This window comes from Lygodium microphyllum, chromosome 3, assembly GCF_053477565.2.
Source record: "Lygodium microphyllum isolate KBCC chromosome 3, Lygodium_microphyllum_v1.1.10, whole genome shotgun sequence".
Taxonomy (NCBI): Eukaryota; Viridiplantae; Streptophyta; class Polypodiopsida; order Schizaeales; family Lygodiaceae; genus Lygodium; species Lygodium microphyllum.
The window spans coordinates 120,414,380-120,432,269 of NC_141137.1; the positions used below are offsets into that span (position 1 = coordinate 120,414,380).

Here is a 17,890-nt window from a genome sequence, read left to right on the forward strand (position 1 = left end):
GGGCAACCATAAGGTTGAAGGAGACTTGAGTCGGGCAATAAGAGGCTCGAAAGGTCAGGGAAAGCCTCATTTTGCAGTCAGATATTAAGAGAGAGAGAGCTTGAGAGAGAGACTATGAGTGCAGATACAGAAGGGATTCGATCCGGTCGTTTTGCTGTCGCCCAGCCATTCCTAGTATTCCTTGACCTTCTCTGTGTTGTGCTTATTTGATTTGGGAGCTTGTACCAAGACCCCCACACGTGGCATTCGTCACTCACGCCCTCGCAACTGCACCGCAGCAAACGCAGATGGACTAGGTTGCAGGTGTCCGAGTCCCAAAATCGGACACTCGGATTGTCCGATTCTCGAAGTCAGACCGTCTACCAATCGGACCACTCTATCAGTCGGACCGTCCGACTCGAACGCACCACCTTAGACTCGGACGCACCACCTTAGAGTCGGACCACCCGGTCCAATCGGACCAACTACGCGATTGGACCGTCCAACTCTGCCAATCGGACCCTACCACGTGGCAGTAGGACCCATTTTGAGACTCGAACCACGCAGTCCGATCGGACAGTCTGACTCGGACAGTCGGACCACCAGGGCAAAACATTTTAAACTGGTAAGTGAGCCACCTCCTCAAGCCAAGGCCACTCCGAACACATCCCCAAACATCCTTGAGTACCTGACCTAGCTCTCAGAAGCAAAAAATTGGAGAAGCCACACCTGGGCAGCCTAGAGTCAACCCCTAGTAGCAATCCATAGAACAAACGAGACTTAGAGCTGAAACTGACCCTTAGATTCCAATCCGGCCTTGACAGAGTGTAGAGTGTGCAGCATAGACCCTAGACAACACGAGATAACAGCCACGAAATGCGCTTAGAGCCATATTGGGCTACGAACAAAAGGGGGAAAAGCGGGAACTGCATTGTTCATTTTACATTCGCACCCCACGCTGATTTCATCATTTAAAGTGCACTAAAAGGAAGAAATCCTGATTTGGCACTGTGCACTGGAAAGCAGTAAGCACAAGTGTGAATAAAATTAACAGCTACTTTCAATAATAAGGAACTCACATAGAATCATAATAATTCAAAGAACCCACCAATAGGAGCAGACCCTGAGACGTAGCTAGGTGCCACACAGCCCCGTTAATAGAATCCCGAAGAGTTCGAAGACGACAGGATTGAGGGCAAGTCGCTACCCGAGCTGATTGGATTGATCGACAACCTGGTGGAGCGAGAGGCTGCAGAAATGTCAGGAGCAGACGTGGACCAAGAGGATGACTAGCTGGACTTGGGCGAGTTCCCAACCGAATTGCAACGTATGGTCAACCAATACGACCGGCTAACAAGGACCGTGATCCACGGCACACCGATCGAGAAAGTAGTTACGAGCCTTGAGGAAGAGAGGAAGGCAGCTAGGAAAACGTTGCAAAGCATCATGGCGTATAACCGCAAGGAAAGGACGAGAAAATTGCAGCAAGACTTAGAGGTGCACGAGACACGACGCATTCTAGCCTTAGCTGGTAAGGCCACGACAGAGCCGAACGCAGAGAGGGAGAGGGAACTAGAGGTAGACCTGACGCTGAGCAAGCTTGTCACCAAGCGGCTTATAGACAACACACCTATAGAACAGAGTGCAACTGCGCTAGCCACCTCTTTGCTCACAAGCTTAGGAGTCACGCAAGGGGCGAGGAGCCACAACAAGATCCCTGCAGTGGCCAAGCAACTGGACAAGTACCAGCCCAACAAAGACCCCTATAGCTTCGTGGAGCAGTTCGAGCAGGTTTGCAAAGCCAACGGTCTCACGGACCCCGCTCAACGCTCACAGGCTTTCGGGCTTTGCTTGGATGATAAGGGAAGGACGTGGTACACCAATCTAGACGTAGCAGAGCGAACAGACTTCAATCGCCTGAAGGATCTCTTCATCAAGAGATTTTCAAAGACAAGGTATTCGGACAACCTCATAGTCTGACTAATGAATGTCAATCAAAAGGACAAAGAGGACATTAGAGACTACATCACTCATGTACGTAGCCTGTTTAAGAGAATCCCTACCAACGAACAACCAAACGAGAGAATGGTCTCTACCGTTTTCATAAAACGGAATCCGTAGTGAGAAACTTTACGAGGCACTGGCAAGCAACTCAAGCTTGCAGAGAGATGTGCTCGCTAGGATTTTCGATGAGGCAATAAGGGTAGATAACCAGCTTAGGGAGAGAAGCGCTAGAAACTCGAATCGAGATGGCTCTAGTCAAAGAACCACAGAGAAAGCCACAACCTATAGAGAGAGATCAGCCCCTGACATGCAAGATAAGGACAAGAGCACGGCACAAGACCAAGAGCTAGCCGAAGTCGGGGTTTGGAGCTAGCACGGTTGCAGGAGTTGGTAAAGAGACCCACTAGACCGCATGTCTAGTGTGTGCACTGTGGAGGCAACCACATCCCTGCCGAGTGCCAGGATCCAAGATCCAGGCCTTATGCAAATTGCAGAAGGTTTGGCCACAACGCAATGCATTGTCAATTGCCAAAAAGGTTTCCCTACACACAACAGTACAACTCACCATACTACGGGAATAGGCCGCCTAACTTCTTCAGAAGAGGAGCCCCATTGGCCCTTCCAGCACCTAATGATGCAAAACCGGCCATTCCTAGATTAGAGATCAATCCCACGAGCATACCCAGACCGCCTAGACCCTTCGTGACACATCCACTGAGTGACGCTCCCATCCACTACGTGGAAGAGCCCAATGACGAGAAGTCATATGTGAACCCTTACATCTTGTATGATGAAGAGGGTAATCCGGTCCTCATGGACTATCGACCAGTGCCGGTGATGGCGTTAGGAAGGGAAAGAGGCAAAGGTTTTTCAGGGCCAATCCAAGACCTAGTCACGTGCTGGATTTGTGGTCACCTTGGTCACATATCGACACGATGCCCAGAAAAAGAGCAGGCTAATAGGGAGAGAGCTGATCTCAGGTGTGCCAAGTGCAGCATCACCCATCTCTTCAGGAAATGCCCTAGACAAAAGCAGTCCTCGAGCTCAGGCAATGTACCATCAGTACCCTCGGGGCTATTTGGCGTTAAGACATTCGACAGCGAGGATACATCCATCCCACTGCATGTCATGACACGTGCACAAACGCAGCAGGCCGGCATATCACTGCTTGGGCCTAGCAACCTAGACGCTGCCTCAATAGGGAATAAGAGTCGTAGACGGAGAAAAAAGAAAACCCATGCTAAGATCACTCACAAAACTGACAGAGAGACGACGCTAGTGAGTGGCATGAGGGTAACTAATGTTGAGACTGAAACCACCGCTCCGAAAATAGCAGAGAAAGGGAGTGCTAAGGTAGGGGAGTACCCCCGCCCGAAGCGCCAATTAGAAGCGATTGAAAAGGTCAAGGAGTGGGCAAAGAAAGCCCAAGAGAACCTGAAGGATGCTGAGGCCATCATGGAAGACGGAACTGAGGACTTCTCTAGTATGAGCACCCTAGTCTCAGCCTCTCGACCAAGGTCAAGAGATGCGCCTATGCCACAGGCAGCACCACCCAGGAGAAGCTTAGGAGCCATGGGCTAGCAAAACACCCAAGGCCAATGGCCTAGAGGCGTGGGAATGGAGGAGAGACAAATGACGAGTAACCTCCTTACAACATTAGTAACCACCCCAGTAACCCCAAGCCTAGGAGACCTGCTTAGGCAGCATCCGATGCTTTGGCTGGAACTCAAGCACTGGGTGGAGGAACCAACTGAGCAGATTGCTGCTGACCTGTATAAGCACGATGCAGTCACACAGATACCGAGCTTGACGTTGCACTCAGTGCCTAAATCTCTACATGTAAATGCTTTTTGGGAGGGCACCGAGGTGCACGTTGTGCTACCTATCCTAGCCCTAGGAGACATGACACGGAAAGGAATCGTAGACACGGGCGCAAGGGTTAGTGTCTTGAGCCAGAGCCTGAAGCACCATCCACTCAAGCAGAAGCTAGGGCACAAGGAAAGGCAAAGGCTGCCAAGATCCAAAAACAGAAGAAGAAAAAGTTAAGCAAGGAAGAGAAAGCTGAGTTGAAAAAGAGCACAAAAAGAGTCCAAGAGAATGGAGGAGGAACAAAGGAGGAAAGAAGAGAAAGAATTTGAAAGGATCAGAGAAGAGTCAAAAGAGCCGAGAAGGAGAGGAAGAGAAGAGCTGAAGATGAAGCTAAAGAAATGAGGAGAAAGGAAGCTGCAGATTTGGTAGAGGCAACTCACATGTCCGTGGAAGAGACCCATGAGGCTAGAGTTAGTGGCAGTGTAGAAACAGCCCCAATGGTTGCAGGAAAGGGCAAGGCCCCACTACACCCCTTTCCCTCTTCCTTTGTGCCACTCCCAGCTGAAACCACACCCACCACGACACAGGAGTCGGTGCGAGCTGTGAATACGGCTCAATTAATGGCAATGATACAACTCCTGGCTAACAAAGTGGCGGAGATTGCCCCCGAAGCAGGAACAAAGAGACCAGCCATAGCAAATGCAGAATCACAGCGAGACCCTAAGCGACAGAAGCTAGAAGCATCAACCACTCTCATAGTGTCACCAGCAACAAACTACGACGCATGTGGCTGAACTCCTCACTCAGTTGAGCAAGGCTAGAGAGGAAAAGAAAGCGGCCTTGGCAGAGCTGGACGTTGAAAAGGAAACCTCGGCAGCTTTGAGGCTCAACGTGTCCAAGTAAGCCCCAGATCATCAAAAAGAGCTTAAGGCCCTAAAAGAGCAGTTGGATGCCAAGACCAAGGAAACTCAAGAGAATGAGGATCATTTGAGGCGAAGATTGGAGGAGAAAGAACAAGATGCACTAGCTCTTCTAAAAAGTCAAAAAATGTTAGTTCAGCAGTATGATGAGCTAATGGAAAGGAACGCTCACTTGGAACGTCAAGAGCAAGAGGATACCCTGGCATTTCGGTTGTGATATGAAATAGAGGAGCAAGGAAGACTAAAAAGAGAGATCCAAGTCCTAGAGCAAGAAAGGCAGGATACCGTAGGAAGAAGTACACAGGAGCTGAAAGATGACTTGGAAAACACAAAAAGTGATGTGGAAGCTCTCATGGCTATGGCAAACACAGAAAGAAGACTACACTTTGCAGAGTTAGAAAGCCGTGAGCAGATCCGAGAAGAACTGTCAGAGAGATTCGCAGAGGCAGAATTGCAATTTACCATTGCGGAACAAGGAAGGAAAATAGCAGAAGAGCAGTTGAACCGCCGCAATAAGAAGACGACGCAAATGCTAGACTTAGTGAATGAGCAGCAACAGGTGATAGTGATGCTGTCCCGAGAAATGGAGGGAAGGAAAAAGGTGGAAGAAAAGGCACGGCAATGGGAGCAGCACAACTTCGAAAGAGTGCGTGGACTAACAGAACGCCTGGCGGCGAGTGAATGCGAAAGAATGTTCGCGGAATCAAGAGCACAGGCTGCTGACATGTACTCAGACACTCAGAGACAAGCCTTCTTGAGCACGGTGTTGAATGTCACCCAAGTTGAAGGCGAGGACTCAATGGAAAGGATGAAGAGGAAGTTAGAATTGACATCTCGTGCCTTGAGATACGGCCTTCAAGAACACACCCTTCCACCCGGCATAGGTATTACTGCGGCACAACAATACAGTTACCTATGGCAAGCTGGCCTTTCCATTGAGGGAGCTCAGGAAACTAGGGTTTGAAGGACAAGTGCAATAGCCACCACCTGAAGACCAGCCGGCAGTAAAGCAAGCCTCGGAAGAGGGGCTGGACTTTAAGCAAGAATTCGAGGAAGAACAGCACAGAGAGCCCAATCCGCCCCTGCCTGAATTGCCACCAGAAGAGCCAGAAGGGGCACAAATTCCTGAACACATAATAGCAGCCCGAAGAAGAAGGCAAGAGCTTGCGGAGCAAGCCCATAGGAGGGCAAAAGTACGGCCACAGCAACTTCCTGAAGAGCCCATGCCGATACGCGAGAATCCCCACCCTGTCAACTGGTCTCAGGAGTTGACTATATGGCGATAGCGGGAGTTCCAGACACGACCATTTGAGATGTCCTTTCTTATCCACGAGCTTTGGATCGTGTTCTACCCCTAGAGACGATGGTAAGAATCAACAGAATGGCTAATGACCTCGCCAACAGATGGATAGAGGAGAGAAACATTGCGGTTACCAGATGGAGGCAGGAACCAGCTGATTATTAGCAGGACAAGGTGAACCGGGTTCCCAAGACCGTCCAAGGCTACGAGGCGCAGTCGAAGTGGAGGAGGAGGATTTGGGATGCCAACTTTGATACCTGGATTGCTTTCTGCAGCTCATTGCTTGAAGAGCGGAACGACCCCATCTACATGCCTTACCCCTGCAGACACGGAGTCGACCATGACAAGAACCTGCATGGGCCCCTGGACTTTCCAACAATCTACAATATCAATGCACGAACTTCCGAGGGATGCTTGGTTTTTAGATTGGAGGATATCTTTCCATCCATCAACCGCTTCCTCGAGGATTTCTCATGTCCAGACCCAACATTTATAGTAACCTATAATTACCTTAGGCTCATTAAGTTCTTGCTTAAGCAAAAGACTGCAGCTGAGAAAGCCCACCCTCCCCTGCTCTTTTTTTATATCAACTTAGGCATCAATAGTCGCGCCATGGCTAGGCTCATGATGAGGGTGACCTTACTCCCCTCCTGCACAGAAATCCTAGAAGACATGAGCGATACCCGCTTCACGAGGTGTGACCATCCCTTTTTGTCATCAACACCTCTGAAGGTAAAAGCTAGCATCAAAGAATATCTGCAAAGCTGCGCATTTTTTACTAAGTGCCTGAAGCCATCTCGTGGACCATCCGAGGATGATAGGAATACAGCATAAGAACTCTTTTTGTATTCCAATCGCAACCATGATCAATAAGTCATCCAAAAAAAAAAAATTTGAAAAAGAGAGAGAGAAAGAAAGAGAAAAAAGAAAAGAAAAGAGGCCAATACCAAGATTGAAAAGAAAAAGAGCACTAGAGAACAAAAAGGTGCAAGAAAGAGAAAAGCAAAGGTTTGAGCTCCCCATGAAACATCTTGAGTGTCACATTCACTGCACCTAGGGTTTCCACCTAGCCCCTTCCCCACCTCACGCTTAGGGCACATCACGAGCAAGACTACCAGACCTATCATCCTAAGCTCTGCACCGCACCCATGACGATGCACAAATTGGGTCCTCAAGTGTGGGACAACACTGTGAGCTTGCCCAAGATTCGACCCAACTCCCAATTCCACCGCCACGTGCACTGCACGCACCACGGAGAGACAGACACACCCCTTAGAAAGTGCACAACTTTGCCTTGCAAGTTGAGACCGGACCGTATCAAGGAGAAAGCACATCAACCAATGGATCCGCCCCAACACCATTTTCAATTTCAGGGGCAGATCTTTATCAAGACACCTTTCCGGAGGGACCCAATTCAACACCATTTTCAATTTCAAGGATGAATCCCTCCAACACCATCCTCGACAAGGGCATGTATACAAACTCAAAAGGCTACCCGGCCACCAACGCCCGCCATAGCAATCCCTTCCACCCACATCTTCAATGCATGCCAGGGCCTACTACCTACGATGGTAAGTGCCATGGGACTGGCACTCAGCTAGGAGGGGAGTAATATTTACTGCAACACCAGCAACGGGAAAAAGTAGGAAAATATAAAAATCTAAGAAGCAGGAAAATGAGTAGAACAAGCATGGAGAAGACACCCAGAAGAATAATAAGTCCGGAAAAAATCCAAAAGCATGGAAATAACCACCAAAAGTCCAAGGCGCAGCCGCCGAAGTCTAGAGGAGTTAAAAGCAAGAAAGCGCACCTTTAAATGCAAATCCCCTCTCAAATCCTTGTAAAAGAGCGCTAGGCTCCCTCCTGTGCAAATTGTGAACTTAGAAGAGCGGTAGGACTAGCTAGGAAGTGAAGGAATGGAGAAAAATAACCTAAGCCATGGTCGGCCATGTAAAAATTGAGAATGACCACCCGTGGAAAGTAGGGCATGTATATAAACTTGAAAAGTGAATGAGCAGCTCATTCCTGTGTATGGCAAAAAGCTTCTTCTTCTTCTTCTTCCCTTCTTCTTGCCTTATTGCTTGTACTTGAGAGAGGGAGTGAGTGAGTGTGAGGGAGTGAGTGTGTGAGAGTGAGGGATCGAGGAGAAGAAACTCCCCATCTCCTCTCTTCATCTTCTTCTCTTCTCTACTCTTCTCTTGTCTCACGCAGTTATGGAGGATGGAGCTTGTTGAAGAGGAATTGAGGTTGCTTAAGCTTGCCTCAAGGATCGTGGAATTACCGACGTGCACGGAAGAGGAGAGTACTCGATCGGGCATCAAGGTAAGCTCACTACACCCCATAGGTAAGGAGGGCGCGTCGGCTATATGAGAGGTAGCCATGGCCGCTCGGCTTGAAACGCTTGACCAATAAGCAGTCCGTAGGTCTCGGGGGTTGAGCTTGTAGCTCCGTTCAGTGATGGAGCCCTCTATCTCATAGAGATCCTAGAGCAATCACACCAAAAGGTCATACAACTCAATACTCCACTATCCATAGACCACGAGCAAAGGCTTCTCGAAGAAAAGAAAGCCAATGTAGTCATCTACCTCATAAAGTGGACAAAGCTAGATTTAACCATCATAGTCAGTACAACAAACTTTGGTCCTTTAACTCCATCCTTCACCACAAGTTGAAGGTGGAGGTATTTTTTCAAACATTTTTCCCTGAGTCAAGAGATCTTCTCACGATAAGGACCCTTCAAAAACCTTTGGACTTCACATCCTTTTCTTTGTCAATCTATTTATGTTTAAATTTCTTTCCCTTCTTCTTTTGTCCATTTTCACATGTCCCGACTACAAAAGCATGGTTGAGCAATAAGAGGACCTACTTCACCTATTTCCTGGAGTTGTGCCTCCTACTCCAAGATCGTTGAGATCCAACTCTAAAAAGCTAGCCAAGGGAAGACCCACACTTCATTCCCTATCATCGATCTTCAATGCTACATGTCTTCTATCAATGTCCAACTACCCCACGTCCAACTCTACTATCCTTGTTGCTACAACACATGCTCCAAGACAGCAGCACATCATTGCCAACATACACAACTACTGCAGCTGTCAGCAAAGCCCACTATTGTTGCCACATCAACACCTGCCATGATTCATTGTCATATTCCCTCAAGATCCTTTTGGGCCTAAGAAAGGTGTTAACCGAGGTTAAATTAGGACAAAAATGATCGTAAATTGCCTTTTTTTCAATTAAAACAAGCCCCCAAAAAGACCAAACTAAATTACTCCTTGGATTTGAATTTTCCTAAGATAAACACTGACCCAAAACCACACTTCATCTCCCATCATTGATCTTCAATGCCATATCTTTTCCATTAGTGTCCAGCCTACTCTACACAACAAGAGGTCAGAGGTGCACTGTTGTTCAATTATTTAGTCATGTTAGATTCTAGACAGAAACTTGGCATTCAACCTCACTTTACATTCATGAATATGAAAGTGCAACAATTACAGGCTTGATACCCTTTATAAATTATGTTGACTCCCACTGTTATCAATGTGATTGGGAATAGTACTAGAGAAGACAAATCATTCAAGGTGGTCAGATCACATCAATGTATCAAGCACACCTTTAGAGGCATACTTGTTGATCCTAGAGGAGAGGGGGGCGTCATATGCTTTCAGAAATTTCCAGACAAAATGGCTAACTCTGAAAATTTAGTAGTGACCTTAGCTTTTCGGCCAACATGTGACAAAATAGCAAAACTAAAAGCACTTCATGACTGAACACTACATTACCAAGAGTAATTTTGAAGGTGTGATAAGACCTGTTACTATTTCGAGACCATCTTGGTGGTTTTTTTTGTAATGATAATCCACCATTTCCCGAGCTTTGTACAAAGGGAGAGGCCACTTTCTGCTCTGTTGGCCTGGCTTTCTCCCTTGATGCAACAAGTTCCACGTTTCATAATCCCAGTCACCAGTATTAGCATCACCGTCTTCATCCTCAGAATCATCAAACTCTGCAAATTCATCTTCTTCCTCGCTTGGAGGGCCACCTGCAACGCAACAGTTCAGTGGAACTGAGCTTCTGCGTATACACACGTTTTAGCCTGATGTAAAGCAATGCATACAAACATCATAGTTTTTGCACTGATGCTGCATATGAACAGTGCTGGCCGCTATGCTGCATACTAACATTGCACACTTGATAGGCTCTTTAGCAGCACCATGTGTACACAAAAACTCAAAGAATCCTTGCTTATTTACCTAAAGTAGAAATTCTCATAATACCTACATTTTCATAATTGCCATATGAAACACGATGCACAGGCAGCAGACTCACAGGTTCATGGCTTCAAACATGGAACAGAGTGCACTACATAAAATCTCGCAGTCCTCGCTTTTACTGCGGTATGTCCAGAAAGAGAAACGTAAGGTGAAGAAAAGTGCTGTTTTCTTTTTTAGACCAGACCTTTAGTGGCGAAGTGACTGCTGAAGGTCCAAAACAGAGGGATCCGGGAAGAAGCTGATTCGTGCTCCGAAAACTTGAAGAAGGAAGCAGGGAGAGAGCATGGCCTCCTCGGGGACGGGAACTCCGCCCTGCGTGAGCACCGGAGTATGGAGCCAGCCAACCTGTACATTTTCTGACGTGAGGGGAGATCTCTCGCCGTGTGCCTGCACAATCAGCTGGTGCTCCCCATCGAGAGCCAGCCGTGAATTCAATTTTTCCCTTTCAGGCCACGGCCAGATGCACACACACATTTTAGCCATATTCCATGTAATGTAATGTCATAGTGTTTAACATCACGAGTCCTCCAAGGGAACCGAAGGGACCAGGGTCGGTACCCCCCCGGCCCGCCAAACCGCACAAACGCATGTGATAATCTTGGTTATCATATCTACATTCACAATGATAGAGTGAGTTGCATCCTCCTTAACCTTAAGGTAACTTTATTACAAAATTTATACTACTTTATAATTGGGACTATATTTTAGGTGATGTGCCAAACCACCACAAAGTTTTCAAACCTATTTTTTATTGCCGATGCAAAATAAAATCAGATCTTGCATGGAAAGGACATTGTCATGATAACCAAGTGTGGTCTTTATTGGTGGGTTCCCGCTCATTGTGCCAACCTCCATTTGTATATTGCTCCTACCTACGACGTGCTCCTGCTACTGCCTGTTGTTCCTACGTCACGCGTATAGGAAGGGGGTTCGATCGTTCGAGGAGGCGGGTGCTACTCCTATGTCAACCAGGAAGGGGGATCGATCATCAAGGAGCCAGGTAAATCTCTCTCTCTCTCTCTCTCTCTCTCTCTCTCTCTCTCTCTCTCTCTCTCTCTCTCTCTCTCTCTCTCTCTCTCTCTCTCTCTCTCTCTCTCTCTCTCTCTCTCTCTCTCTCTCTCTCTCTCTCTCTCTCTCTCTCTCTCTCTCTCTCTCGGGGGGACATCGCCCATCCCCCCCAACACACATAGCCCATTCCCCCCCCCTCCCCGGCCTACTGCCCACACCCCTCCCTAGTTCACCCACCCCCCCAAACAGACTACCCGCCTGCCCATTCTCCCCCCTAGCCCGCCCATGGATTTGCCCCCCGCCCCAACAACTACCCATGGATTTATTAGCATAGATTAACATTTTATTAGTTTATTGGTTTGTCCCCCCTCCCCAACCCGCCCATGGATTTGTCCCCCCCACTATCCGCCCAGGTCATTGGCCAGGTCGTCAACAGCAAGGCATTGGAAGGCAGACAAGGCGACGGGGGCACGTCAGAAGGCAGGCGGTGGAGAACGTCGCGTTTGAAGCCCCCATGGGCAGTTGTCGGAAGGGCGGGGGGACGTCACCCATTTGCCCCCACCCCCCTACCTGCCCACACCCCTCCCCAACTCGCCCGCCCCCCAAACAAACTACCCACTCATCCATTCTCCCCCCCCCCCCCCAGCCTGCCCATGGATTTGCCACCTCCCCCCCCCCCCCCCCCAACTACCCATGGATTTATTAGTATAGATTAATATTTTATTAGTTTATCGGTTTCTTCCCCCCCCCCAACCCGCTTGCCCATTCCGACCCCCTTCATTGCCCACGAATTTATTAGTATAGATTAATATTTTACTAGTTTATTGGTTTGGTGGGCTGAATCAGTTAATACAGCTATGCATATCATAAATAGATTACCTTCTACTGGTTTGGATTTTCAAGTTGCAGTATCATTATTATTAGTGATTTATTATTATTATTTTATTAGTTTATTGGTTTATTATTCGATTTAGTAGTTTATCATTATTATTAGTGGTTTATTATTATTATTATTTGTTTATGTTTATAATAATTTATGTTGTGTATAAGCTAATATAATTATTTTTGGAGAGAGATTATTAGTGGAGAGAGAGATAAAGAGATTGCTATTATTATTATTTTATTTTATTTATTTATAGTGTTGATTTGGTATTTTCTTATTATTATTAATTAGTTATTAGTTGATGTTTATAATAAATTATGTTGTGTATAAACTAATATAATTATTATTGGAGACAAAGATAGAGAGATTATTATTGTTATTATTATTATATTGATTTATTTTGGTGTATTTTTTTATTAGTGTTGATTTGGTATTTTTAATAGTTATTGATATTTTGTATCATTTGATATTATTAGTTGATGTTTGTTTATGTTTATAATAATAATAATAATTTGTGTTGTGTATAAAGTGGTGTACAAATTAGTTGAGTTTAGCACGATATATATATTTATTTATTTATTATTATTATTATGGTTTTGGTCCCTCCCCCCACTACCCATGGATTTAGTAGTTTATCATTATTATTTTATTTTATTGATTTAGTAGTTTATTATTATTATTTATGATTTATTATTAGTTTATTTATTTAGTATTGATTTGGTATTTTTAAATATTTATTGATATTATTATTATTACTAGTTGATGTTTGTTTATGTTTATAATAATAATAATTTGTGTTGTGTATAAAGTGGTATACAAATTAGTTGAGTGGAGAGAGAGAGAGAGAGATTTATTTAGTGAATTATTTTATTGGTTTATTATTATTATTATTATATTTTATTTTATTGGTTTAGCGTTTGATTTTTATTTATTTATTTATTTATTTATATTATTATGGGTTCCCCCCCAACTACCCATGGATTTAGTAGTCTATCAATACATACATACATACATACATGTGTGTGTGTGTGTGTGTGTGTGTGTGGGGGGTTTATTATAGTAGTTTATCATCGTAATCGTAATTATCATTATTATTGAGTTTATGTTAGTAAGCTTGCGTATGTATGTTAGTGAGTTTATGTTTGTTATTAGAGAGAGAGAGAGGAAAATTATTAATTATTGGTTACTTATTATTTTTATTTATCAATTTTGATTGATTAATTGAATTTGTTGGTAAGTTGGTTTGTTAGTAGCTTTTGATTGGTTTGTTAGTAGTTTATCATTGTAATTATTGTTATTAGCAAGTTTATGTTAGTAAGCTTGCGTATCTATGTAAGGTTATGTTTGTTATTAGAGAGAGAGAGAGAGAGAGAGAGAGAGAGAGAGAGAGAGAGAGAGAGAGAGAGAGAGAGAAATTATTGATTATTGATTAATTAATTGAATATTACTTGATTATGGACTGTCTTTTCTTGACGCGTGGGGATAGAGAGAGAGAGAGAGAGAGAGAGAGATTAAATAATAATTATTACTTTTATTTATTTTAATTAAAATAATTAATTGATAGATAAATATGTGTGTTTGGTTTATTAGTAATTTATCATCATAATTATTATTAGTAGTAGTAGCAGGTCTATGTTAGTAAGCTTGCATATGTATGTTAGTGAGTTTATGTTTGTTGTTAGAGAGAGAGAGAGAGAGAGAGAGAGAGAGAGATTATTTTTTATTAATTATTAGTTGTATTGATTGATTATTGATTAATTAATTGGATTTGTCGGTTTGTTAGTAGCTTTTGATTAAAGCTTTGGTTGATGTTGCTCTTTGTGCATGTTTTGGTCTTTTGGGCAGTTTCTTGTGATTGTTGTCCAAGTTGGTGGTCTTTCTCCTTCAATATGGTGTTTATGTTATTAGTTCATGGATATTGTGTGTGTGTGTGTGTGTGTGTGTGTGTGTGTGTGTGTTCATTCGTTTATTAGTAGTTTATCATCGTAATATGTAAGTAATTTTATGTGTGTTATTAGAGAGAGAGAGGGAGAGAGAGAGAGAATTTATCAATTATTGTTTAAGTATTAGTTTTATTGATCGAATATTGATTGATTAATTGAATATTACTTAATTATGGACTTACGCAAGTGTGGGGATAGAGAGAGAGAGAAAAAAAAATTGATTGATTTTAATTAATTGATATATAAATTATGTACGAGAGAGAAGGGGAGGGGACGAGGGAGAGAAAAATTGATTGATTAGTTATGGATTCTCTCTCTCTCTCTCTCTCTCTCTCTCTCTCTCTCTCTCTCTCTCTCTCTCTCTCTCTCTCTCTCTCTCTCTCTCTCTCTTTGATTTTGAAATAGTGGGGTTTTTAATTTTAATGTTGGATTTCTATAGAGAGCACGTACCCATGCACTTTAAATATGAGGATCTACATTAGATTAGGATAAACATTTTAAGATATGCATTTTAAGACACAAAATGGAAGATATCGACGTCTTAAGATGTCAAGAATATGGGGATTTAAATCTATGTTTATTTTATCATATTCTATACTAATTTTAAGACATGGAGTGGAAGATTTTATACTAATTTTAAGGTATGTATTATATTGACAATCCCTACAAGTACCAGGATGGAGCCATATATCTTGAACACCAAAGTAGGGACTGCAAATTTCTATACCTATATTCTTCATGGATAATCAAGTATCTAGTAATGATTTTCTAGGGAAGGATACAATGTGGTCTTCACCCTTGGACCATAGGGATCCATCTTATACATGTGGATGAGATCAAGCAATGAGGCTATTTGTCTTGGAGAAAAAAGCCTCGTTCAAATTGAAAAGCCGATTCATTGGTAGTTGTAGCATTTAGTGCACAAGGGGCTAAGTGGTAATGCTATTTATTCATGACTTTCATTATTGAGAGATAGATCCATCCTTTGCTTTGCTGTTTTCAAACTTTGGGAGTTTTTTAGTGTATAGGTTATACTTTTGTAGTAGGAATGGGGATTGTTACATCGTCATAGGGAGTGATTTTCTAGGGAAGGATGTTGTGTAGTGTGCACAAGCAATGAGACTCTTTGTCATCCTCATTCCAATTAAAAGGCCAACTCATTGGTTGCTATAATGTTAGGTACATCAAAAGATCCATCCTTGACTCTACTCATTGCAATTTGTGAGGTGGGTATAATTTTGGGAAACTTTTAATTTGTCCATGGGTTGTGAACAAAGACAATTTGTTAGGCTTGAGATAGGACTCAAGATTAAGGTAAGGTTGAGAGAGGGGTTTGGGATCATGATGGATGTATTCATAGGGATATTCAAATGAATACATCCATTGTCACAAAAACTCTATTCTCTCATCTAGGAAGCCATGGGAATTTGCTTGAAATACTCCAATCGCACCTTGAAGACATGTGCATGACTTGTATGTAAGTTAGTGAAAGAGCCACTTGAGTTTTATGTGTGAGATAAACAGATCGGAACCTCACTCCAAACGTTGCTATGCTATAGCAAATCATGTTATTAATCAGTCATATGACTTGTATGTAAGATAGTAAAGGAGCCACTTCAGTTCTGTGTGTGAGATAAACAAATTGGAATCTCACTTCAAATGTTGCTTGCTATAGCAAATCCTATTGTAATCAATCATATGGTTTAGAGCACATATGTTTCAAAATTAATGTGTTGGAAGGCTAATCTAACGCCGTCTATGATATTTTCATGTTTCTAAATTTTAAAAATAGTTGATGTGCACCTCAATGTTAATGCATCTATTTTGCGCAGCATGGAGGCTTTTGTAGCAAACAAAGACGTGTCTGCAGCAACATGAAATGTTGTGTGATACACTCCCAATGTGCAAATGAATATGCACAAGGGGAAAGAGGTTGCAAGGAAGAAGGTAGTTCATTATGCACTCAAGCATGTTGGAGGTTATGACGGTTCTATTGGGTTCTTGAGAATCATTCATCGCTTGGACGAGATTGAGAAGCAAGTGAAGGTACTATTTCAGCATCAAAGAGCTTCAATTTCTCTTAGTAAGGACATTGGTAGTTGTCTACAGAGGATTGAGAGAATATTGGAGGAGAAATATGAAGGTAACTAGATGGAATGAGGATACATGATGAGTTAGAAGAAATCAACGGCTATATAGGGGAGATATATGACCATATTCGAAAATATTGGCCACATGCTAGATCCTTGGATGATCATGTGACGAGAAGATGAAAGATCTTATTAACAGTGCAAGTCCAATAGAGAATGGAGTATGTGAGTTGATTGCTCATAAGAATGAGAGCTTGGTCACTCCTGGGAACGTTGCTCCTTGATGTGCATCTTACTTCTTTGAAAGTTTGTCTTAATAGGTTTTTAGTGATGTTGACCTAGATGAATTGCTACATAGGCTCATCCCCTTACACTGGAGAACATTGCCTTGATGTGCAACTTGCTTCTTTCAAAGTTTATCTTAATAGGTTTTTGGCAATGTTAACTTGAATGAATTACCACATAAGCACATCCTTAGATCCATGGTTTGCTTGGTGTATATATAATGTCTACAAGACTTCTCATATGACTTATTTGATTGATGAAAATCTCAATTTTCAAATATATTGTCTATCTCTTCTAGATTATAAAACTTTTTTAGAATGATTTTAATGGTTTCTTTTTCCATCTTTTACCTTGGTATTCTTTCGGTTTGGAGCCTCAACACCTTTGGATCTACAACACCTTGAACCCTTTGGCAAGCCCTACATATGGATGTAGATGAAAGAACATCCATTGGCAAGGCTTGGAGAGAGAGAGAGAGAGAGAGAGAGAGAGAGGAGGGGAGGGGGGAGATTAGACATTAATGCTTGGTTAGCCTTTATTGAGTGGGGTGTATGCATGTACTCACAGATCGCCATATACGCATTTGCGGGGAAGGGCAAGAAGCAAGTTTTTTTGGCAACCCCTCTATTCTTATTCCACATAGTTCACTTATTCCAACCTTAGATGTATCTGCCTCCACCTCCACCACCACCACCATCACTGTCGCTGCAGTCGCCGCCACTGTCACCACCACCACCACCATTGCCATCGCTAGCTCTACCACCACCATCACTACCTTCGCCACCACCTTCACTCACTCACTCACTCATACACACACACACACACTCTCTCTCTCTCTCTCTCTCTCTCTCTCTCTCTCTCTCAACCCAAATATAATTTGTACCAGTACTATGGATTGATAGAATTTGTATTATATTATATTATGAAAGATGTTTTAACAAATAGTTATCTCTCTCTCTCTCTCTCTCTCTCTCTCTCTCTCTCTCTCTCAACCCAAATATAATTTGTACCAGTACTATGGATTGATAGAATTTGTATTATATTATATTATGAAAGATGTTTTAACAAATAGTTATCTCTCTCTCTCTCTCTCTCTCTCTCTCTCTCTCTCTCTCTCTCTCTCTTTTTCAATCCAAATATAATTTGTACTAGTACTATGGATTGATAGAATTTGTATTATATTATATTATGAAAGATGTTTTAACAATAGAACTTGTAGTACATTATTGGATTGTGACACGTGTTCCAATAAACATTTCTCTCTTTACCTATATATAGCTCTCTCTCTCTCTCTCTCGTTTGCAATACAAAAGTATTTCTGCCAATACTCTAGGTTTGATAGAAGTTGTTTTACATTGGATTATGATATGTGTCGCAAGAAATAGTTTGTTT

At 43.1% G+C, this 17,890-nt stretch overlaps 1 protein-coding gene across 1 annotated transcript in view; it reads right to left on the reverse strand.

Moving 5' to 3' along the window:
* Positions 1 to 10,780, reverse strand: part of LOC148038822 (uncharacterized) — a 30,003-nt gene extending 19,223 nt beyond the window's left edge. The window contains exons 1-2 of the mRNA XM_087674695.1: positions 10,474 to 10,780; positions 9,827 to 10,057 (exon numbers count right to left, since the gene is read on the reverse strand). Coding sequence (XP_087530821.1) covers positions 9,827 to 10,057; positions 10,474 to 10,642 — 400 coding nt within the window. The 5' untranslated portion in view covers positions 10,643 to 10,780. The remainder of the gene's footprint in view (positions 1 to 9,826; positions 10,058 to 10,473) is intronic.
* Positions 10,781 to 17,890: the final 7,110 nt, after the last annotated feature.